The 23,780-nt window shown below is 44.8% G+C and overlaps 1 protein-coding gene across 1 annotated transcript in view; it reads right to left on the bottom strand.

The window, feature by feature from the left end:
- arb2a (ARB2 cotranscriptional regulator A) overlaps window positions 1-23,780 on the bottom strand; it is a 150,989-nt gene that overhangs the window by 59,258 nt on the left and 67,951 nt on the right. Inside the window, exon 8 of the mRNA XM_076731617.1 lies at window positions 19,120-19,239. Within this exon, the coding sequence (XP_076587732.1) occupies window positions 19,120-19,239 (120 nt within the window). The remainder of the gene's footprint in view (window positions 1-19,119; window positions 19,240-23,780) is intronic.

Raw genomic sequence — 23,780 nt, 5'->3', positions numbered from 1 at the left:
GGCTGTGAAAACACAGGCAGCTGGCCCCCCACGCTCCAACACCCTCCACAGGAAGAGACAACACCAGCGCTTCCTGTGGCTTTGAAGCAGCGGTCCCAGGTCCTCTGTCGGTCCCCAGCTTCCTTTGTCTTAACCGCAGGAAGGAAGCCCTCTCTAGCACGAGGCCACAGGGCCCTGGGGAGCGAGAGGGAGCGTGTTTGTGTGTGTGCATCTCTCGCTGTTGTGGGAGTGTGTGGAGGTTTTGCTCGCTGAGGTCACATGCATTTACTTGCAGGGTTTTTTCCCCTCTGACTCTCCAGTGCATGAACTCTGGTCGCGGTGAGGGAGGGAGAGAGCAGGAGAAAACTGCGATAACTTCCTCCTCTCTTTCCTCTTCCCTCTCACGGCTGTTCGACACATGCATGATGGAGGGAAGATGAGGGAGAGAGAAAGGGAGGATGGTGGGCGGAGAGACAGGGTGAGATATGAAAGGGTGAGGAGGGGGCACCGCTGAATTGTGTGAGTGACAGCACCGGACGCAGGGTAGTGGGAGGTGGTGTACGTCTGTGTACGTGTCGGGGAGGATTCTGTGCGTGTATAAACATGCAAACCACACACATATCTATACAGCGGACAGAAACACGCCAACATCAGTGGGGGCGTTGAGGAAAAGGAAGGCCAATAAATATTTACTGACACAGCAGAAGTGGAGAATGGTTGTCCACTGGTGGAAACAAAAGGCAGAGGATGAGAAGCGGCGTGCCAGGAAACCTGCCGGCTGCGGGCGCTGCGCCCCACTTGTGCCCACATGGAAAACAAGAGGAAGATGGGAAGGGAGGACGGAGGAAAGAGAGAGGGCAGGGAGGATGGGACGGAGGGAGGGGAGAAGGGTGGGACAAATGGGGCTGTGGGTAAGGGAGCGCTCATAAACAATAGCAGCCTGGTGCAAAGGAACTGCGGCTCACTTAACGAAAAAACGACTTAGTTCAGTCAAGATGAGGTTATGTGAGAGTGTTAATGTGTGAGGCGCATGCGGGTATGTGCAATCATGCATTTATGTTAAAAAAAGCCGTTTATTTAACATAATATTACTCCTTCAAACTACTGTCTTAGATTAGTGACTCTATCTTCACAATCGTCCACATAATCAGCCCTGATTTTCCATATAAATCTTTTTCTTCCTGCTAGTAGAGTATGTATAATTCCATAAAACAATAATGAGACCCTGAAACACTTGAATTCATGTTGGTTTTTTACTTGACTGACAGCTTTTATTACAACTTTTATCTTTTGTCACAATTGAGTTGCGTTTGAATCCTTCAGACCCAATGAGCCAAGATGCTCAAATGTATAGCAGCATTTCATAGTTACTACAACAGGATTCAATTAATTTCTAATTAACATCTGCACAGTGCTAAGTGTTAATGATATCAACTCCCAACAGTTTGATCAATTTACATTCTGTCACAGTGAAAAGACTAGTGGCCGTCGTTCGAGCTATATCAACAATACCCATATAATGTTCACATTGAAATGATATTGACACAATTAAGGAAGTGGACAAAGTTTTGTAACATTAGTAGTTAAGGATGTGCATATATTGTTTGGCGACAGCAATTACAGAAAATCTCCAAATGGTAATTTCTAATTAGGCAGCATTCCTTAACGAACTCAAATTACGGCATGGCGACTAATTAAAGTCTTGCGTTAATTAGAATACATCTTAGTTAAGAAAACCAGCACAAGGTACGGTGGGCAATGTCTTCATCATTCCCAAATCAACTGCCCATATTAACCGCTTTGGTCTACAGAGTGAAACGAGAAAGTTACTTTTGCGCATTGGATACAGCCTAGGCCTCATCATCTCCGCTTGGCTTTCCTCTCCCTCTTTCTCACTCCGAAAGTGCTTCTTTCTTGTCTTTCTCCCTGTCTCCCAACCCTCCGGCAATGCTGTAAAATAGAAACCTAACCTCAATATTTTCCCTCACGGTGCTGGGACTTGCTGGCCCATTAAATTCCCCTTCCCATGTGTCAGCTTGCACATTTCCACCATGAAATTTTCGTATAATTAAACTTTCTTAATGATTTATAAGCTATAATAATAGCCGTAAGTATTTCAGAGCAGGTTAAAGGGACAGCCTTTAAGTGCACACCGGGGGATGACCCTGTTTTAACATAGTTTCGGATGGGTGACTCTGGGCCGGAGACGAGGATGGATAGGGTGAGGGAGAAGGGGATTGACGGAGGGAGGGAGCGAACAAGAGGGCCTAACAAGGGTGGATGGAGGAGGAGGCTGAGACCTTTGTGCCGTAACTCAGGGTGATACTGACATCGAGGAGAACCAAGGCCTCCCTGAACCCGGGCAGGGAGGAGACAGCTTACAGACAGGGAGAGAAACGCACAGGCAGAGCCGGGATACGCCGTAGCAGAGGGAGGAGAGACTGACCGCAGAAAGAAAGGCAGAAAGAGAGCCGGAACATCAGATAAAACTGGATAAAATGAACAATGAAGGGAACAGCAGGAAGAAATACAGACAACAGAATACCAGAAGACAGAAAACAGATTCTGTAAAATAAAAGCGAAATAAATATTATGCAGCATTTTTTTTAATAAAAAAAGCTAAATAAGCTCACTTAATCCTGATGAATCAAACACACACTAATGAAGTGTACTGTACAAATCTAAAGCAGCACTGGAGTCAGCGTCTGAATGAAGTGCACAAACAGTCTGAATGCATGTTCACACACACACACACACACACACACACACACACACACACACACACACACACACACACACACAGATGTTTGCTCTCTGCTGCCTCTCTGACGGCGAGGCTGATATGATTGCCACTTAGGAAATCAGTGTGTTTTCACACCACTCTCAGCTCTGCCAAAGCTAATGTGTTAAATATCCATCGGGTACTGCTGTCCATTTCTGAGACACACACACACAGACACACACACAGCCTTAGGGGCTGATAAACACTGATTCCTTGTACTAACCGAGCCCACAGTTGGTATCCTAGCCAACATTTCTAAATTAGGGTGCAGTGAGAAAATTTCAACGAGCTATGATGTGCAATTTTTACTTAGTTCTTCTAAATTTGTTGTGATGAGGTTTAAGTAGAGATGAATTTTAACAATCGCGAGCCTTTTTTTCGCTTTTCCTGTCGTTATCTTCGAATGCCCCTTTATTTTTTTTTTAATACACTGCTGTTCGACACAAATCCGCTTTCATGCTGTACAAATTAGCACATGAAGTCCAGCTACTGTAAGTGTTTTGAAAAGGTGGAGCCTGCGAGTGGCAAAATCTCCCAAATATCTTGGTGGACTGTTTTTCACCTTAGCTGTGAATGGGGGAGGAGGAGGAGACGGAAAATGAAACAAAAACAACAAATCTGGAGGCGCCTGCTGCTCTGCACAGTACTGGCAAATCAGGTGTGTGTGTGTGTGTGTGTTTTTTGGTGTGTGTGTGTGTGTGTGTCCCTTCAGGGCTGCAGGAGTTGGATTCTCAGGGGAGGTGTTTTGTTTAAACTTCCAGGGCCACTCGACCCATCTCTGAGTGAGAAGGCGCTCGTGGACAAACGAAAAAAAAAAAAAAAAAAAAGTTAGGGGAAAAAGGAAAGGGGAGGAGAGGTATAAGGCAATGCTAATGAAAGTGACAAAGAGAGCGTTCCTCCCTTCAGTTATCATCCTCTACTCTTTCATATTTGCTCGTCTCCTGTGCTGTGGGGCAAGGGGGAAAGAGAGAGCCCCTCAAAAAGGAAAAAAAAGGAAAAAAGAAAAGAAAAAACAGGCTCTGTGATCCCCCTGTACTCAAAGGAAGGAGAGAGTGAGGGAGGGAAAACTACAGAAGGCCAACTGAAATTAATGGAAATATATAACAATCTGAAATTAACTTCTCATTGCCACTAGCCATGATTTAAAACAGTTTTTTAACGAGAGGAAAGATGAGTCAGAAAAGAAAGAAAGGGAGAAGGGGTTGAGGCCATGTTACAAATTGGACAGGCTGGAGGAAGCTACCACTTAATTTGCCCCATCATGTAAAAACTTTGCAGTTCTCAAGGCAAACTCGGCTAAATTATTATTTTTATGTCCAAATTAATCAAGACAAAAGACTGAAAGATAAAAAATAATACTAATATATGGTGTAAGAAAATACAAAGCAATTCAATTAGCCCATTAAACATACGGGGTAAAGACAAAAAATAAACCGATTTGAAGAACCTGAAGTGTATCACGATGTTCTGTCGGACCAGATTTAAAAGCAAAAACCTCTTCACTTCCAGCTCTAAATATACATTTAAATGACACAGACGGTTACTGTAAACAGCTTAAACTCCACAGATAGTTAAATTAAAAATAGAAAAAAACAAAACTTAACTTCGGGTGCCACTAAATCTGACTAAAAAAGTAATAAAATAATATTCAAATTAATGAGAGCACAGTGATATTAAAATAAATAAAACAAACACTGCCAATGAATTATTACTATTATTATTATTAGCATTATTATTATTATTATTATTGTGTTGTTCAAAGCAAACACAGTAGTTTGAATAAAACATAAGAGCACTTTACAATTTACTGTATAATTTACTTTGTTATTCTTTCGCAACGTTTACAGTAGTTTATTAAATAATGTGCCCATCAACCACAGCAATATACTTTTCAGTCCTAATGAAATCACCACAGTGATTCCCTTAATGAATTCAATGTAAAACCTACAAAAAGTAGTACACCAGCTGAAGTGCTTTTCGAGTGATATTATTGATTAAAAACAAAGCCTGAGAGAAGGGTGAGGAACGCATACACACACAAAAACACGCACACACAAGGCATACACACACACACACACACACACACAATTCAGTATAAAGTATATTATTAATCTTATAAAAAAAGCAATTAAATCAAAGTGGTATAGAGCCCGGAGCTATGAGGACTGTCAATTCTGCTGGAAATGCCACAGAAGATTACAGTTGGGTTTGTGGATTCCATGAACCCTTTTTTTGATTAGGGAGTCAATTATTTCTCATTACTGAAGATGCTATTTCGGAAAAAGACCTTGTCAGTCAATCATGCAAAAAGTCCTCGAAAAGCGTGAATAAACCATTAAAGAGAGAGGCGGACGGGGGGGTGGGGGGAAAGCACACTGACCCTTTTCCCCACCCAAACTCCTACTTGTAGTCAAATTACCTTTTTAACTATTACACCTCTGTCAGGTCTTTGTCAGCGTATGGTAATTAGGGCCTTCAGTGGAGAACATTTGAAAAGAAAACAGTATATTTATTAGTTTATCTCAGAGAAAGGCATTTACCCAGAGCTGAAGGTAAGTTTGAATGTGGTGATTATCTTGTCATTTTCAGGCTGTTTGTCTAAGAGTGTGCATGTGTGCGTCAGTAGGTGTTTGTGTGCATGAGTGTGTGCATGTCAGAGTGAGTGAACGCTGGTGTATGTGACTCCAGGTAATGTGCTGTTCTGTGTGTGTGTGTGTGTGTGGATGGACGTACACATGTGCATTCATACATATATATATTTATATATATATAATAAAAATTCCTGTGTGTGTATGTGTGTACTTTAGCTGCTTTCAGCACACTGATAGGCGAGCACAGCACATTTCTCCCGTCCTCTTTGTTCTGTGTTGGGTTTGACACCTCTAAACAATAGCAGCGCTTCACTTCGCCCAGCCCCAACCCACCACCAACCACACACTGCATGGACGGGAGCTGCCAATTAGCACTATCAAACACCCCTCATCAGCTGTCTGCTTACCACAAAAAGAAAAAAAAAATCCCAAAACAAATCAATAATTCAGTTTTTTTTTTTTCTATCAAAAACAATCACATTCATCAGCGGACTTAAGGATACATGACGGAGCACGGTCACTAACTGCCTGCTATGGATTGAGTGTATAGAAAAGACGCTCAGAAGACAACAAGGGTCCTGCTGGTGTGACCGCATGAAGTGGAGCATCACAACAAGCTCTTGACCAGCAGAGTAGAAACAAAGGTCTGCGTCCTCTCTGTCTCCTTTCCACCATGGTGTCTGGAGCAGATCTTTTATCTTGACCCGACCCGAATGTGACCGACGTCTAAATCCCTCGCCTTTCTGATAAAGAGGCCGCTCGCTCTCTCGCTCGTTCTCTTTTTCCTCGCACACAAGAACTCTTAAGAAATGCCCCACTCTCTCTTTTAGTTTATCTACCTTTGTGTAATGCCACGCTGGGTGAGCTGCCACCGGGCAGCCAGACGATGCGGTGTGACCCGGGGGAAGGAAGGCCGACGTGGTGCGAGAGAGGCGCGGGGGGGGGGGGGGGGGGGGGCCTGTCATGGAGAAGGGTCTCAGAGGGCCGGAGGTGAGCAGAGGTGTCTGGGAGATGACTGTCGCTGCGCTCGGTGGTCCAAGCCCTTTTCATTAACCCACACCCCAGGGTTCACCCAAACAGAAATAGGGGGTGGAAGTGGGGACAGGGGGGAGCGGACGGGTGCAGAGCACCAGCCCTGGTGACCACCAGAGACCTGCTGCCTGCCTGCCGTCCTGCCTTCCTGTCTGTCTGGATGCAGATCTGTGTCATCCATTACAGACAAGGGACTGCTTTTTAACAAACACAAACATGAGCGCACGCACGGGCACACAGACACAGACGAAACACACACATACAAAAATACACATGCATCGAAGCCTGCTCAGGGAAAGAGAGGGGTAACAAAGGACAGGCAGTGCCCCCTAGTGTTTTCATCAAAGAGAAATCAGACCAAATCAACTAACCATCACCCCTAGCAAAGCCACAAAAACAGATACAGGAGGAGAGCGAGCAAGAGGGGGGGTGGAGAGGCTGGAGTCACGGGAGCAGTGGCATCACACGCGGGAGGCACAAGGGTGGGGGTGAGTGAATAAGGTGGAGGGGGCAAGATACTGGGGGGAGGAGGCAGAGGGACGGGAGCTAGAGATGAAGAAGGGATGGAAGTTGAGGAGCACGTATGGGGGATGGGGCTGTATCGCACATGTTAGTTGGTTGGTGGTGGTGGGGGGGGGTTAAAAGATGTCTTGACACGACCAAGATGTTTTTAATGTTCCAGGCCGAGAAAGTGTGAGGGGCAAAGGAGAGGGAGAGAGGCAGGCAGGCCATGCATGAAAGCCGATGTCAGAAGAGTCCAGAGGAATCGTCGAGTGTGAAGCCATCTAATAGGAAAGCAGAATATATATGAGACAGGGACACACACACACACACACACACACACACACACACACACACACACACTGACTGTGAATTACTGAGCCACCCAATGTGGCCTGGTAACTGTTCTGAACATGAACCACAAACTAATGAGTGACATGACTGGGGAGAAATGAAACCTAGCTCACTGGGACAACACACCTTTCGGAGCGAGATGCACGCTCACGCTTGAAGATAAAAACACGTGTACGCAAACATGGACGCATTAGGAAAAAATCGGTGCAAACGCATGTCTTTTTTTAACTCGGACAGCACATCCAGCTTCATATTCCCACCATGAAACAAGGCCTACCCTTCAGTGAGTTCCGCATTCAGCTCCAAGCCAGCTAAGACATCAAAGGCTGCTCCACACCAGGAGTCTCTCCCTCGCTCTCCTTCTCCCTTCCTCGCTCGCTCTTCCTTTTGCTCTTTCATAACCCCCATCGTATTTCACAGCACATAAAGCCTTAAAATGGCACATAAAACAGTTCATCTCTTTTCACTGTCAGCTTTCCAGGCTTAAAAAATTAAATATGTTTTACTGCAGGTACATAACTAAAACACACCCATGGAAAAAATTGCCATAAAGGATTCAAACTAAGCTTTCCATAAGTATCGGAGGATATAGAGTTGGGTATAGATCAGCTGAATAGCCAATATAGGGTGTTTCGAGCTATGAGTGCAGAACATATGAAGTGACTGAGAAACTGTAGAACTGCCTGTTTTTCCTTTGCCATAAATCCCACGGTTATGTTTTCCGTTTAAACACTAGAGATATGTGCAGCAAATAAACCGCACCGTCTGCCGGTGATGCATTGACACTGAAAAATTCTTTACAAACACACTAAAAGAATGCTGTGACCCTGGTGCTGAGGGTTTGGAGTAGGCAAGGCGAAAACACCACAGAATACCAACACGGCATTCAATGAACTTTAAAAGCAGTGAAAGACGGAGAGCAGAGAGTGAAGGAGGCGGGTGTGGATGGAGATGCAGAGTTTGAAGGAAAAGGGAGCGAGAGGATGAGAGACACCGAAGCAGGGGAGGGAGAGAGAGTTTAAACTTCAACCCCGGAGTCACCGAGTTCACTGACATTTGCACCAGGATCCGCCTAGCTGTTCCTCGCAGCTTTTCAGAAGCGACACTTTCTCTCCTTTCAATTCCTGAGACTTATTCTTCCACCTACATTCGCAGCAGAATGAGACCATTCACAGTCTTGAGGGCAGAGAAAGAAAAAAACACACACACACACACACAGAAAAGCAAACTGAATTGAATGTGTTGAATTCAAGTGATGTCTGTGTGACAATTTGCAACCCCGTATGTCCCAAGATTCCTCTCACATATTGTATGCATTCTTATGGAAGAATTAACTAGGGGGGAGGGAAAAAAATGACATGTGACAAGCGATTCATTTGAGCTGTCAACATGTCATCTTCGCCACATTCAAACCTCACGTCAAACGCCCGTATTCCCTCTCTGCTGAAGGTGACCTAGGTCGTAACCAGCTGACACACCCAGACACAGCAGGTGAATGCATGGAAATACCACAGTGGGAGCAGCGAATGCGAGATGCAAGAAAGAAAGGCGAGTTAGAGCGAAAGGACAAACAGGAAAATGGAAACAAATGGGGAGACTTTTAAAAGGACTGAATCTTGCATTGTCAGGTAAGGAGAAAAAAAAAAAGCCCACAGATGATTCATTCGGCGTTTTCGATGAATGGTGAAGTGTAGATTACAATTTTAACCGTTCGGCGCTTTACACAAAATAAATAAACAGCATGTTAGAGATGATTATTTAATAAAGAAGGAAGGAGAGCGTGAGAGGCAGTGGGAAAAACGGTGGACTTGGACAGAGGCGTTTGTTAAAAAAGACAAAATATAAAGAACAGCGTGAAGGAGACATACAGAGAAGTGAGGTCAGTCTCAAGTGAAGGAGTAAGACGGCAAAGAATGAAGCAGCAAGGCCGATGTGAAGTTGAGGTTAAGAGAGGGAAGGGAGAAAGAAAGCGACTGAATCGGAAGCAAAGGGAAAGAGCAAAGAACAGGCGAAAGACCATATACACCGGGGCATGGGATAAAAGGGAGAAAACAAGAAGAGGTAAGTTAAGATAAGTGGTAAGAGAGAGACAGTAGGACGGTGTCCAAAGAAGCTCAGGAGGGTGAGAGTCACAAAAAAAAGAGAACAACAGGGAGCGGTTTGACGTTTTTAAAAACAAGGGCAAGGGGCAAAGGAGGAATGAGACGCGCAGGAGAGTTTCGACGCGAATTAAGACGGAAGGTAAAAGACAACAAACGACAGAGAGAGGAGCGAAAGAAGTGGACAGCAGTGCCCAATGGGTATTAAAGAGTGAATGAAAGAGCGAGAGAGGTCCGGAGCAGAGGAAAGGGAAGAGAGCGGGACCTTGCCTCTGAGGCAACGAGCCGAGAGGAACGAGAGAGGCAGACAAAGCCGCACACTGCTCTCACACGGCAGAACAAAGAGAAGAGGTGCATCATGGGAGTCTGAGCCTCACGCCGCCGCTGACGCCATGCTGGATAAATCAGAACGCAAAAACACATGACCGTATGATAATGACAGACCTCTGTTTTGAGCTATTTCCATAAGAAATCTAATTACCTTTAAACTCTTAAGAACAGTGCTCCAGCTCTTAGTGCTGTGCCTCCTCAAGCTTCAGAAAGCTGCATAAATCCAAGAATATGCAAAAACTTAAGCAATCCCATCGGCTATTGTGCATATCATACACAAGCAGACTATAACAGATGCATGATTATGGTCCGTCTGACATGAACTTGACTCAAACGCAAAACAGAAAAGTTTTATTGATTTTGAAATAGCATAAAAACACGCCGCTCAAATATGGCAGACAGCAAGGAAACCCTGAGTAAATCAAGACAGCATCCTCGCTGACCGAGTGAGTAGGAGGAGAGAGGGAAGACTGTCCGAGCAGCTACAGGGCAGACAGTGTTGGTAAAAGAATGGAAACAGGCAAGAGGAGGGAAAATAAACTCAAGTGAAAGACAGCGCAGGGAGAGGAGAGCTTCCTCTACAGCACAGTGATACAGAGCAGACCAGGGTTGAGGCAGAGGCTGAGGATGAGGAGGAGGAGGAGGAGGAGGGGAGGAGGAGGGCGGCTGTTCAGTTTTAGTGGTATGAGTGGAAATGCTAATATCTATGTGTCCTGAGTGTTCCGTGTATTTCATTGTGAATCCGATGATGTGCATAAATGCATTTGTTTACTCCCTTAAAAGCGGTGTACATCATCGAATAGTGTTTACCTCCACAGGCAGCCAGCTCAGGGGTAAAGACACAGGGGTGACACCGGTTACTTTCTCAGCTTAAGTGTCAGAATCCAAAGGAAAAGTACTCAAAAATGACTAAGATATTGGCTCTAAAGTTTGCCATCCCCACCCTCTGACTCCTGCATGTCCCCTCTCTGGTACTCATTCTTTTTCCTCTCCTCCTCTCTCTGTCGGGCTCTCTCTCTTCCTCCGGCAGGTCTGATATGCCGGAGCTGCAGCTGAACTCTGTGTAGCACTGTCTCCGGGAAAAAAACAAAGTGATCAATGTGAGAAGGCACGGGGCGCTCATGGACAGGCCAATCAATGGTGGAAAGAACCTTGCCCAGGGCCTTATGCAAATGGAAGCACGTCCCGTAACCTCGGGAGTGAACATGCGCACTAGATCAATGGGACGAGGGTAGAACCTTACAGCAAGATCAGCCTCAGCCAGTAAATATGTAATGATGAATCCCTCAAGATTTAACTGAACTCAGATGAACTTTACCGCGCTTGGCTTCTTATATCACAAAGTGGCAAGAAAGACCCTGTGCTGGAGAGGTGGGGTATGGGGTGGGTGGGGCAGGACAAAAAAAAAAAAAAAAGGTTTACACAATGATGTACTGAGGACAGATGGATTTTTCGCTTCCTTTTCACTATAGGGAGAAAAAAAAAGGAGGACAAAAAGGTGAGAGGAGACTTATGAATAGTCACCTCAACAATACTTGTTTGAGGTGTAATGATTTTCAATTATGTCACCATGGCAACATGTGTGTGTTTTGAGGAACGACGGAGAAGAGTGGGTAACCGTGACGACCTAGTGAGAGCGCGCTCGACCGTTTGAAACGGCGGACGGTCAGACCGAGGACTGGAGAAGACGAACCGTTCAAAACGAGCAGCTGACATTTACTAATGCTCTCACATGCTGGAGTCTGAAAGTGGTATCATTCAAAAGCTGTCAAAGACCAATTAGAAGTAGTGCACGAGTTCATTATGCACGAGGTGACCACAGCGAGGCGGGGACTGGTAACTTTTCTCTCTGCTGGAGGAAGATGGAGGCTTAAAGACACATACAGCGAGAACCAGCGATCACTGAACTGCTGATGCTCCTCGAGCGTTTGACCACTCCTGTGTCAGAGCAACAGCTCCATGTCTACCTCAGGGCTGTTATACACGCTATAGGAGAACTGGATCAAAATAAAGACATATATGGCCGAGACTTTAAATAGTGTGAAAATGAAAGTGATGCCTTGGTTGTTGGCCACGTCTCAGATGAACTTTCTAACCCTGGAGCATTCACAGGAAGAACAAAAGTTAGGGAAACAATCGTGTGCTGCCTCTTACTCCCTTCAGCTAATGGAGACATCATGAAATAACCTGATGAAAAGCAGGAATGCAGTATATGTGCGGCATAATGTAAAGAAGCATTTATGGCAGCGTTTATTTCCTAAGAGCCTGATTGCCTCGCAACTGTTTATCAATAAAAACAAGACACAATTAATAATGACGGCAATGAAAAAAATGCAGCGACAAAAAAAAAATTCTAATTTCACACAAAATCAATTTTCCGAGATATCGAAGGAATAGCACGAGAGAGGAGAGGTGAGTAAAGTATTTTCAACCCCCCAATCCTCTCCAAGACCACAAATGTAATCTAGAAACCAAAGATGCTCCTGAAACATAGAGAGAAACACCAACAAAGGTGAGAATAATGGCGACGTATTGAAGGGAATACTTCACAAAGCCTATTGTGCGAGTATCCTTTTCAGGCAGCAAACCCGCTGTAATTTGGTCTGCGTCATCTGCCTCTAGTCACAATGCAGCACTACAGCTTTGAAATGGATGGCAAATGAAGGCCATTTGTACATAATCACAGCAGATAGAAGAATTCAGAAGCCCTACAATGTGTTGTTGAGGTGGAAAGAAAGACCTTGGTCTATCTGTGGCAGCCAGCGCCGCTAAGGTTTGGCAAGGGAGGTCTTTTTTTTCCAGAAACAAGCAAATCAATTCAAATCAAATCAGCTTGCTAGCCGTGACATTTAAACAGTTCAATTTACATCCTTATGTTAAGAGGAGAGCCGCTCTCTAAGATGCCTATTCATTCACAAAGAAATTAGACGTCTATATTTCAGCCGCTTAATAGAGCAAATATGCTGTAGCTGTACAGAGGAAGAAACCGTGTCTTTTCATGGTGTACAAAGGGCTAGGCATTGTCTGTCATTACGAGCAGAGCACAAAAACACAGAGAGGGATAATACACATAATATAGACAGGACTGGAAAACAGCGCCATGCATGATATGCATGCATTACCACGCACACGCAAGTGCGTACCAACACACGTGTAAACGCACGTACATACTCTCTCAGTGGTGATGGTGTATGTCCTGAGGGCTGCTGTCCTGCTGTGCAGGCTGGCAGGCACTTTTGTCATGGTGGTCCTTTTGTTTCACATCAAACAAAACACCACAGCTTTGCATACGGCTCCACTAATTTCAGCTAGTGTGCCCCAGCCATTTATCATCGCCTCTCACCCTCTCCTCCTTTCCTCCCCTAACGTGGCTCTGATAGCTGCTCTCCACCAAGCTGTTCTGCTCAGGACGATACAGGCTTCTCCAGGCTAGGGGTGACACACACAGACGTGCACAGAGGCGTATGTGCGCGCACACACACATCCGCGCATACGCTAGACACGCAAACCCGTACAGCAAGCGTGCACCCACTTGCAGACATAGACAGACATACACACATATGCACATCAGCACACACCGACAGACATACACACAGGAAACTGCACTACTACTGCACCGCTTGCAAGCCCGCCAGCTATGGAGAACCTTGAGATAAAAACAAACCTTCTCTTCATCCCCTCCAGAAGCAATAGACAGACTAGCATTCAGAGTTTCGAAGGCGGCCGAGACGTGAATACAACATTAGACGAGGGGATTTTCAGAGCCTGCATATGGACGTCTTCACAGCTGGGATGATTTTGTCAACACAATAAAGTGATTTTTATTTTTTTTTTGCTTGTGTTGTGATGAACTCAGGTGAAGGTTGCAGAGGTCCTTGAAGAGCATTTCAGATAGACATAAATGTGGAACTTGGCTTGACAAAGCATAACGGAATACTCCCAATATATTTAGGGAAATAAAGGTATTTGCTGTGTGACTGGGATTCAGATGCTACAAGAAGATCAATATTAATTTTATGTCTGTGCGTTTAGCAGAGAGATTGGTCCCGGGCGTGTTCAGTCCAGGGAAGCACAAACACTGGAAGCGGGGTGGTGAGGCTACTGTCTGATCAAAGAGAAAAGAAAACTTGTCTTATTTACATCGTGTTGTGTTTGCTGGCAAGCTAGCCACCAATCCGTCGGAGAGTCAGCTGGGCTTTGTTAAGAGTTAAGAGAGGAGTAGGAAGGCAGCAACTTTGCTATCAGGACATGACTTCTATGAGACTGGAGGCACTCACTTCTCCCAGCAGCTGGTCATTAAATAGCTCCAATGCACAAGCTAACTTCAACCCTCTTAAGCACCTTAAACTGCAATTTCTAATTCTCTGTTTCTACACATAAATACAAAACACAACACACAAGTTAAATACAAGAGAAGAAGAAAAAAAGGGAACTGAACCCTGGTCTCCTGTGTGAGGGTCGTGTGTGTGTACACCCGAGCTCTACATGTGTGTAAGTGTCAAAAAGACCAGATATAGATACTTAAAGAGGTGTAGGTAAGAGTCAGGTACAATAACAAAACTTAAAACACTGTATTCTAATATTTACAGATGGACATTTTTGCAAATTTCCAGGGACATGCTGTGAAAAGGCTGAAGACTGCAAACAGAAGCGTCAGCGAAGCACGGCGCTGTGTGTTCAGCGGGATGTTACCATGCCAGTCATGGAGCTGTACAGACCACTGCCAGACCAACAGTCCTGCACAGAGGGCACAGTTGGCACCGCCGCTGCCCTGAGGGTCACCACAACCAGGAGGCGAGGGGGGAATTAGCAGGACGAGGGAACACAAAACAGGACATAAAGCCGAGTGGATTTTGGGATGGCAAATATTGTGGTGAAAGGGTTCAGTACGTGCAGTACTGACGGTTACGGAGTGAGAAACCTGACTATGTAAACACAAAAAACAAAAAAACAGGTGCACTGCTGAGAGAAATGCCAATGAGTTTGTTTAGAAAACTTTCTGTAGTAAATGAATATGAAATCTTAAAGTAAGAAAGTATAAGTACCTACTTTTCCTTATTTGTAATTCATCTTGCGAATCTGATTAGGCACAAAGCGCAGCGTTACAGAAATAAGTGCATTTTGCATCTTTGTGCATCTTTACATACCATACAACATAAAAACCTCTAATTTAGTCTGAGGATACCATATCATGGCAGGGAAATTCAATCGCTTTCTAAACTCCGGGCTATGTAAAAGTAACTTTTCCGACTCAGACTGATTCACCCGCCAGTGTTTCATCTTTCTCATCCTCCACACACCGGTATAGCGATGAAGTCCACAAGGAGTGAACAAATCCTCCATATCTCACCTCAAGCATCTCTTCCCACATCTGACACCTAGCCACAACACACACACACGTACACTTACACACACATGAAACCAAGGACGGCAGAGAGAAAACTAGCTATATTCATTATAGATCGAAACAGATGGCACTATACAGAAAGCGTACAGGAAGATATTCTGCAAGCATGTACTGTATGTATGTGGCAGGGGACACTTAAAATCTGTAATCATGCTTTTGAGGGGCTGTTGTGGCGGCTGGCTGGTTGTCTGGTTGGCACCCACACATTTGTGTACTGGGAGACAGATGCATTCTTACATAAGACCTTATATAATGCTGCCCTGTCCTATCCAATAAGAGCGCTCCTTTTTCACTCTGTGAGCGGGAAGGTTAGTGCGGGTTAGACAACCCTTCCTCAACACAACCACCACTACCCCTTACACTTACATGTCCACCCACCCCCGACCCCCCCTCGCACTCCTGGCAACGAAGAAAGATGAAAAGACGGGCTGAGCGGAGGGAGAGAGGATGGCTTTCTGTATGGTTGTATCCCCTCGGCCCCTTACTCTCTCTACGGTTTATTATGGGGTGAGATTTTGTCCCCAGGTGAAAAAAAGGCTAAGACAGACCCGGAAATCAGAGGAGCATTTCTGTGTGTGTTAGTGTATGTCAGACGGAGAGACGCGGAGAAAAAGACACAGTCACGCTAAAACCTCTTGGACTTTGAAGGGAGTACAAGAATACTGGGTTCAAAACAAAGTAGCACGATTGGGGGAACATGACCCATCTTCCTTTAAAACTACAGTATACAGCTGAGAGAGACAGCGAAGGAGGAGCAGGGAGGAGCAGGCTGGCCAAGCATGAAAGCAGATGTCAGAGGAGACTGGGGACTCAAAGGGAGAGAAAGAGACGGAGAGGGCTGAAAAACAGTGAACTGAGATGGATGGATGGATTCTGCGATAGCTAAAGAACGATAGAGAGGGGAAAAGGGCGAGAAAAGTGGGGGCGAGGCAGAGACAGAGCGAGCCGCCTTCCCCCCGCAGCGCAAGCCTCTCTTTCTCTCTCACGCTCTCATTCAAAGGCAGTTAGCTACTCTTTGATGTATCTATAATTAGTCAGTACACACTGTGAAGTGTTTTAAAAGAAATCAAATTGCAATGAAACACTTGAGCGCACCAAACAGGAGCTAACATGCTCCGGAGCGAGGGGAGCGAGCAGGAGAAATTAATGGCGGGCCTTTTTGATGTGCTTGATCAGAAATGTATTTATTAACTGCAAAGGGGAGTAGTAATTAACCCACAGACAGCTTGTTTTCTCTGGGTCTTCTCATGTGTCAAACGGTTCATCCCGCAAGGCTCCACTCTCCACTCGCCTGCTCATGCGCACACAGCTCCCCTCCCCGTCCCGCTGGACCACTTTCTCCTCAATTAAGTAGACGGTGTGCGCATGTACTGTGTGTGTGTGTGCGTGTGTGTGTGCACGCTTGTGTGTGAGGGAGCACATAAACACGGCAATAATAAGTAAGAAATGTATGGTGGCTGCTTTAATATCCCATGTGTGTATTTATATGGTACTCCTGCAAAGCGCATGTCTTCGGATGGGAGAAGTTTGAGTTTATTTGGATAAAAGCCAAGCAGCCAGGAGAAGCACCTAAATAAAAATCTGCAGCACAAAAAGAAAAAGAAAAAAAAAAATCTTCAAAACTGGCATGATTGACTTGGACAAGTCCTCACACTGCCCTCTGCAGACAAAGTTGCTGATAGGTGGAGGTGGACAATGGAGGTTAGCAAATAAAAGCTCTGAATGCGTGTATGTGCTCCTGTTGGTGTCAGGTCGGAAGAGGTGAAGGTGTTTCAACACTATCAGACAACAGAAGCTGGGATGGCCTCGAGGGAAACCTGACAATGGCATATTTGAACACCTTGTCACTTAAAGCAAACACAAAGATCTTTCAAGCCTCTGTTTTGATGTTATCTTCCCCATACGGCTTCTGCTATATGCTGTGTATTTATATATGCACAGACTGTATCTGAGTATTTTAAAACAGGGTTTTCACATGACAAGGACAGCACATAAAAGACAGCAGTTAGAACCTCGTTGAGGCCTTTACACACAGAAGGAGACCGAGAGAGAGTCTGACTGAAGGAAACACAGAGAGACAGAGAGAGACAAATAGAGAGAATAGCTAGTCTTCGTCACACAGCGAGAAAGCCCAGGAGATTGTGAGGCTGTCACGGACAAAACACTGCATGAATATTTAGCAGCCAAATTAAAATTACAAAATACTAAACAAAAAAAGAGTAGGTGAAAGAGAAAGAAAGAAAATAAAATATTCCTGAAAACACCAGTGGGACAAGTGCCCACCTTTAATCCCCCACTAGCCGTATCCTCATTGTGCCGCCTCCCTCCTCTTCCCTTTCCTGAGAAAAGAGGAGAGATATGTCCTGAATAATATGGGATGTGGTGAGTCTAGCAGTAAATCCTTCAGATCAAGAAACCAGCAGACTGGCAATGTAACACAGCTCTCAGATCATAGAGAGGCTTGCAAACACAACTAGCGTAGTATGTTAGCTACCAGAGCTTAATACAGCGCAGCCCTCTGCATGAACAGTTTTTTCAATGCTAACGCAGCTAGCACAGCGGGTTCGCAATAAGCCTGGCACTGAGCCAAGCTAGCTAGGTGCAAGTGGTGGTGGGAATTTCAGAAGCCAGATGCTCTACGCTCCATGCTGGATGTTGGAATTAGCATGGGAAAAAAATGCAAAGTAGTTTTACGTACTGTAACTTACCGGCTAAAAGTTGTTTTTAAAATCATCTTTTGCAGGAATATGAGCCTAAAATATGTGGCACATATGGCTGTCATCACATCAAATTCATTGTGCAGTAATAATTAGTCATATAGACAGAAAAAAGTAACATAGAGTATAAAACACAAAGCCTTTTTTTACCTCTATATCATCTGTAAAGGTCCTCTGCATCTTAAACATCGCATCCCTGTAACTTGATCTTTCTAATTTATGAGTCGTATAGGAGTGCAAAAATGGTACGAAAGAGCTCAAAGCCAGGGCGAGGTTTCATCCCTTTTGAAGCACATTGGCCACTCAGTACATGAGTTTCTATTGCTTTATATGTGACTAGTACAGACATTACAGCGGGTGATAAATCAAGCAGTAAGTAGCAACCCAAGCTAACGTGGTACAGATATAAACTTGCACGTTACTCCGACCTGGTGCAGATAACTCACCATGATGGTATTGGCAATCCGCGCACTGCGGCTTTATTATTAGGTAACTCTCGTCGTTAAAACACTAACAGAAGAGAAAGTGATGATCGATTCAGTCTGTGATGCAGAATCCCACCAGGACATCACAGTAAACCAAAGACTAGAAAATAAAGCATTAACCTCAGAAGCCTTCATATAAGCCACAAAAGACACACTGTAGGCCCATTTAGCTAAAGGGTGCGGTTATAAAGTCAAGATGCTGGACAAACTTTTATTTTCACCCTCCCCTGTGCACCATTAATTCCTTCGAATCCACTTCCCTCCCACCATCTTTCAACCTATCCTCTGTCTCTCTTAAGGCTGGGAGATCTGCATGCTCTGCAGCAGACCTGGTTTAACAGTACCACTGTTGTTGCATTGCCATCCCTACATTTCTTTATCCAGCTCTCTCCTTCCCCCTGTTTTCTTCCTGCTCTTGATGTGTAGAGGAGGTGGATAGTGCCCAAGGACAAGGATGAACCAGATTGTTTACAGAAGCAGTACTTTTTCGAAGAAACTAAATGCTATTTATTTTTAATCGTTCCACCATGTTTCGCACACCATCATTCGGCTGCCTGTCTCCCCGAGGTGACCGGTGCTAGAGCTGCTCGCCGTGTTTGTATTTATGTGCGCGTGTGTTTGAGAGCATGTAGGTTTTCTGCATACTAATACACGTGTGCTTGTATGGGTGTTAGCATGTGCCGTAGCACTGCAAACTTGAATCTTAGTCGGCTGGAATGTGAAGTTTTTCCAACACGAACATGTATGTGAGTGATTGTGCTGACAAGAGTGTACCGTGTGTCTCAGTGTGTCTTTATGTCGGTGGGAGGTAGGAAGGATAAGCGGAAAACTAAAACACTCACCAGCTCAACAAAAGACAGCCCTCCATAGCTGTGGGCCATGATGAAGACATTCTTGGCTGCGGCTTTGGACACAAAGTGGTCCCACACGTACAGCACGTGTTCCTCGGAGGAACTGTTTTCCTGCAACACAAAAAAAGCACCTTTAATGTTATATCCATAACAAAGGATGGATATCTTAAGAGCTTGAAGGCTGTCAGCAAATTCAAGTGCAATTACACATCATTTAAGATGCGTGTCCAACCAATGAGAATCAAGCATCAATAGAGTTATCAAAGTCTTAGAAATTTAATGGCACAGCATCAAACTCTGCACCCCGGGGCCGGCGAGAAAGAGAGGTATTAAAAAGAAACAAAAAAGTGGTGGTGGCCTGAGGTGTTTTCTATAAAGGGCCACACTTCAGTCGATCAATAAGTCTTGCATATTGCAAATGCCCTAAATGTAAAACTCAATAGGCTGGGTGACGTAACGTTTAAATCTTAATTTGCACCCTGTTGCTGAATCAATGGCCCATCCATACACCAGTAGAGGGATAATGGGAAGACACTAGGGGAAGGTCAAAGGAAAAAAAACAACAAAGAGGAGATATACGCGTGCATATACAAAACACACAAACACACAGTTTTGCACCCACGCGTACTATCACAAATGAACGCCCTTACATAGGTTCTCATCTGCATGCACACAGTCACACACACACATGACCAGAAGACATGTTTAATTAACCAGAGATGTAAACGCTTATCCAGGGCTGGAAAGAACAATAGTAAAAGTACAGGCGAGAAAAGGGCATCCGTTAATGAACTTGTGACATTGATTCTAGGCTTTGATTTCCTATCAAACTGTCTGCTTCACAATAGAGATCAACAATACGTTCCCACCAGAGGTTACACTGCACACTGAGCACTGTGGACTAGACACACCTGTATCACAACACCGCGCTGTGTTTAAGGTAGCACAATATGGGATGCAAACATGGTATTCACACACACACATACACACACATTTCTCTTAATTAGCATACAGATGTATATATATATAAAAAAAAGGATATCTCGAAATAAACAAACACATGGCCTACAGAGAATGGAAGCTCATCTGTTAATTGAGTGTCAAACTGCTCCATGTGACTCCAAAACAAATAATTAGTGATATGAGGTAAAGGACAGAGGAGGTGTCTTAAGAGACTCTCCTGTTAGTTTCCATAAATGTGTTTGCATTTTTCAAAGTAAGACAGGATATTATCACAGATAGATAATTACTTCAACATTCACTCTGCTGAAGGTGGTAATTGTGGAGACTGTGCAGAGCGCTAACACACACACACACACACACACACACACACACACACACACACACACACACACACACACACACACACACGCAGTACAGAAAATATAGTTTACATTTTACTTTTAGAAGAAACTAAGGCAGCTTGTGATTTGATGAGCTGTTTTTGCCTGCGCGCATCTGTGTGTGCAAGTTTGTGCGCCAGCGTGTGTGTGTGTGTGTGTGTGTGTGCGCTTGTACTATTTGATGATGTGCTGATGTGTGTTTTGGTTGCCGTGTTTGTCTCGAGGTAAATTAACCTGTCAGAATGTTTGTGTTTACTGCTAGATTAGCATGAGGGGGTTGTAGTGTCAGCACCCACCTCCATTCACAGAGTGTGATGCAAGAGCAGGCAACTCCACTCTGCCCTGCCCTTCTGCCATCAGTGCTGTGCATGTGCTTGTGTGCATATGTGTGTGCGTTGTCCCACATGCACGGAGGGGCTGGCTAAGGCAGAGTTGTCTGTGTGAAAGGCTGTGACATTAAAGTCTTTTGAAGTCTCCCTCCTCTCTTCTCGGCCATGTCGCCCTTCATCTGTGAAGCCCATTTCATTAGCCTGCCTCCCCTCGATCACTCCCTCCTGCTCTTCCACCTTATTTTACCTCTTGGCCGACGCCACCTGTTTCGCTCCCTTCACGCTCCTCCGTCGCCTGTTGTCCACCTCTCCACCCGCTCTATCGTGACAATGCCTGACATGGAGACATTAGGCAGGGTTTTGTGCTCTACGTAGCACCTTCATGTGACATTTACTTCATCATCGCGTCCGAAATGATATCAGCTGACAAAACGTGGCATTGAGTGATAACTTAATGAAGACTGAATAATAACAATAATTTGAAGAAGCTTTGCATGGTTGATGTCTTCATGGTGTCAAATGAGTCCCCCTGTGTTTCTTACTCCATCACCCAACTTCACACACAGCGACACTGTTTGCCTACACCCTCAGCGACAGGCGACAGAGTGACTGACTACCTGGCATGGCAGTGTAGTGAATTATCTAAACAACATTTGCATATTGTTGCAATTATTTCCTGGGGTTAATTAGCTGCAGTGGAGCACACCGCCCTTCGAGACCGGCTTCCTGTCACCAGCTCTCACACAGTATCTTAGCTTATTTATTTATTTTCCACAGTTTCCCCACATTATTTGTGTGTATTTGTTAGTGTGTGTGTGTGTGTGTTGTGCGTGCATCTGCCAGCACTGTCAGAATAGCGTCCCAACTGCACACCTGTTGCCAGCATCCTTCAGCCATGACTGTCAAGGGACATTTGAGGGTGTGCACTGATTGTGTGTGTGTGTGTTTACCGAATATATAGTGATCCATACCATCCCCTCAGAGAATACTAAGTACGAATCTGCACCCTAGACAGTCTGAGGACCAGACAGACTCCAGATGCTGACAGCTAACTATTGTCAAAAAGAAATAAAAGTGGCAGACAGAGATGGAGAAAAGGGAACGGATAGAGAGAGAGGAACAGGATGAAAGAGAGACAGAGAGTCATACACATTATGAAGGGTATATATAATTCACGAATATGTTGCTACACACACACACACACACACACACACACACACACACACACACACACACGTACGTGCATATGGAACTAATGTACATGACCTCGAGCACAAACAGCTCCCTGTTATAAAGGCTTATTTAGGTTCTTTCATCACACAGCATGTGATTTAACTGATATATAATCAAAGACTGGACAGCATATGCAGCAAGTGTATGTAGTTTTGACATGACCCCAAAGGCTGCTGTGACTCAGCTCACCAAAATGTGTTGTTAGCCGAGTTCCCGCTACCCAGTCAACAGGGCTCTGATGATGTGTTATAAGTTACGTCACCATTAAAACGGCAAGACAACCTGCTACACAACACTGTGCATGACCATCAGACCCTCTTTTCGTCCATAAGTGGTTCCAACTGTTACTGCTTTGTTGAATGTGCTTGCCTTCCAATTCTAGTTTCAAGAATTTGTTCAATTTAGTTCTTTCCATTACTTACACAATAACAACTCACACTCCGTTCCAAAGCCACACATGATTCCATGCACCCATGCACACACACAAAAGCTGTCCGGTGCAATACTTGCGCTGTGTTTATTCATCGTAATGAGAAACAGGGAGAGGAGAGCAGAGGAGAGGAGCGCGCTGCAGCCAGAATAACAGCCCCAACGCCAACACAAACCCAGTGTCTGACCAACACAGGAAACAATGAATCTAACAACATCAACGCGCTCTGACAAACAACCACTTCAGACCTCCCTGCTCCTCCCTTCTGCTCCTCCTCCTCAGTCATCCAAATCACACAGGACTTCAGAACACTTCTGAGGAAGCTGGAATTTCAAGTCGGGAGATGTTTAGCAGTGTGGACCGGAAGGAATCTAGAGGATAAGAGCCATTATACTTTTTACACTCAGAAACTTTTCAGTGGGAGCCAGAAGTGTCAGGACAGTGTCACGGGATCCCTAAACATCTTTATTGGGTTTGGCCTGTTTTGCTTCGGCAGTGCTGGTTTCAATCCTGCAAAAACGTCAATAAGTATTTCAAGGTGTTAAAGTGAGAGCTGAACGTATTAAAAACACACATCACACAACAGAATCATCCGAGAGCTCCTTCCTGCAAAGGAGGTAGAAACAAATTACTGAAATTACACAGGAGCTTCTCACACTTTCTCCCTCTCACACACAAACTGGCAGACGGCTCTCTCTCAGTGTCTCCGTCCCCTCCTGCTCTCAGGCCACACACTGGGCAAACCCACCTGCAGCCCGAGTCATTATACTCTTTAATACGTCTTGATCAGCACAGAACAGGATTGTTTTCATTTGGCCTAATGGTTCAATATTAAATAAGCAATGTACATAATTACATGTTTGGCTTCAGCAAAGAGGTTATTAGGGTAAGTTAGTTTGTGTGTGTGTGTGTGTGTGTGTGTGTGTGTGTGTGATTACGTACATGTCTCTGTGCACACAATTAAAAAGTGGACCTCAACGACACCTGTTTGCAATTGCATTCTAATCAATGTCTGGGACGTGTACTCCTTCGCCATCTCTTTTCCTTTTTTTTCCTCCCCCTACTGTCTTTGTTTCTTTCTTTGCTCTCTTTTAAGGCAGAGAGCTGAAGTTAGCTAGAAGCTGTCTGGGAGCTGATGGGTCTGCTGGAGTGGGGGAAAGGAAGGTATGGAGCAAATTAGCGGCAGAGATGGGAAAATAATGACTGTGGCATTGTGGGTAATTAGCAGGTATAGTACCTATGGAGAGTTGGGAATATAATGATGTGAGAAAGAGACAGAGAAAAGGGAGAATGAGGTGAAAAAGACTAACAAGAGGG

The sequence above is a fragment of the Chaetodon auriga genome, chromosome 5, assembly GCF_051107435.1.
Source record: "Chaetodon auriga isolate fChaAug3 chromosome 5, fChaAug3.hap1, whole genome shotgun sequence".
NCBI classification, from domain to species: domain Eukaryota; kingdom Metazoa; phylum Chordata; class Actinopteri; order Chaetodontiformes; family Chaetodontidae; genus Chaetodon; species Chaetodon auriga.
Note: the sequence above shows the minus strand (reverse complement) of the source record. Positions and strands in the feature narration are given on the sequence as shown.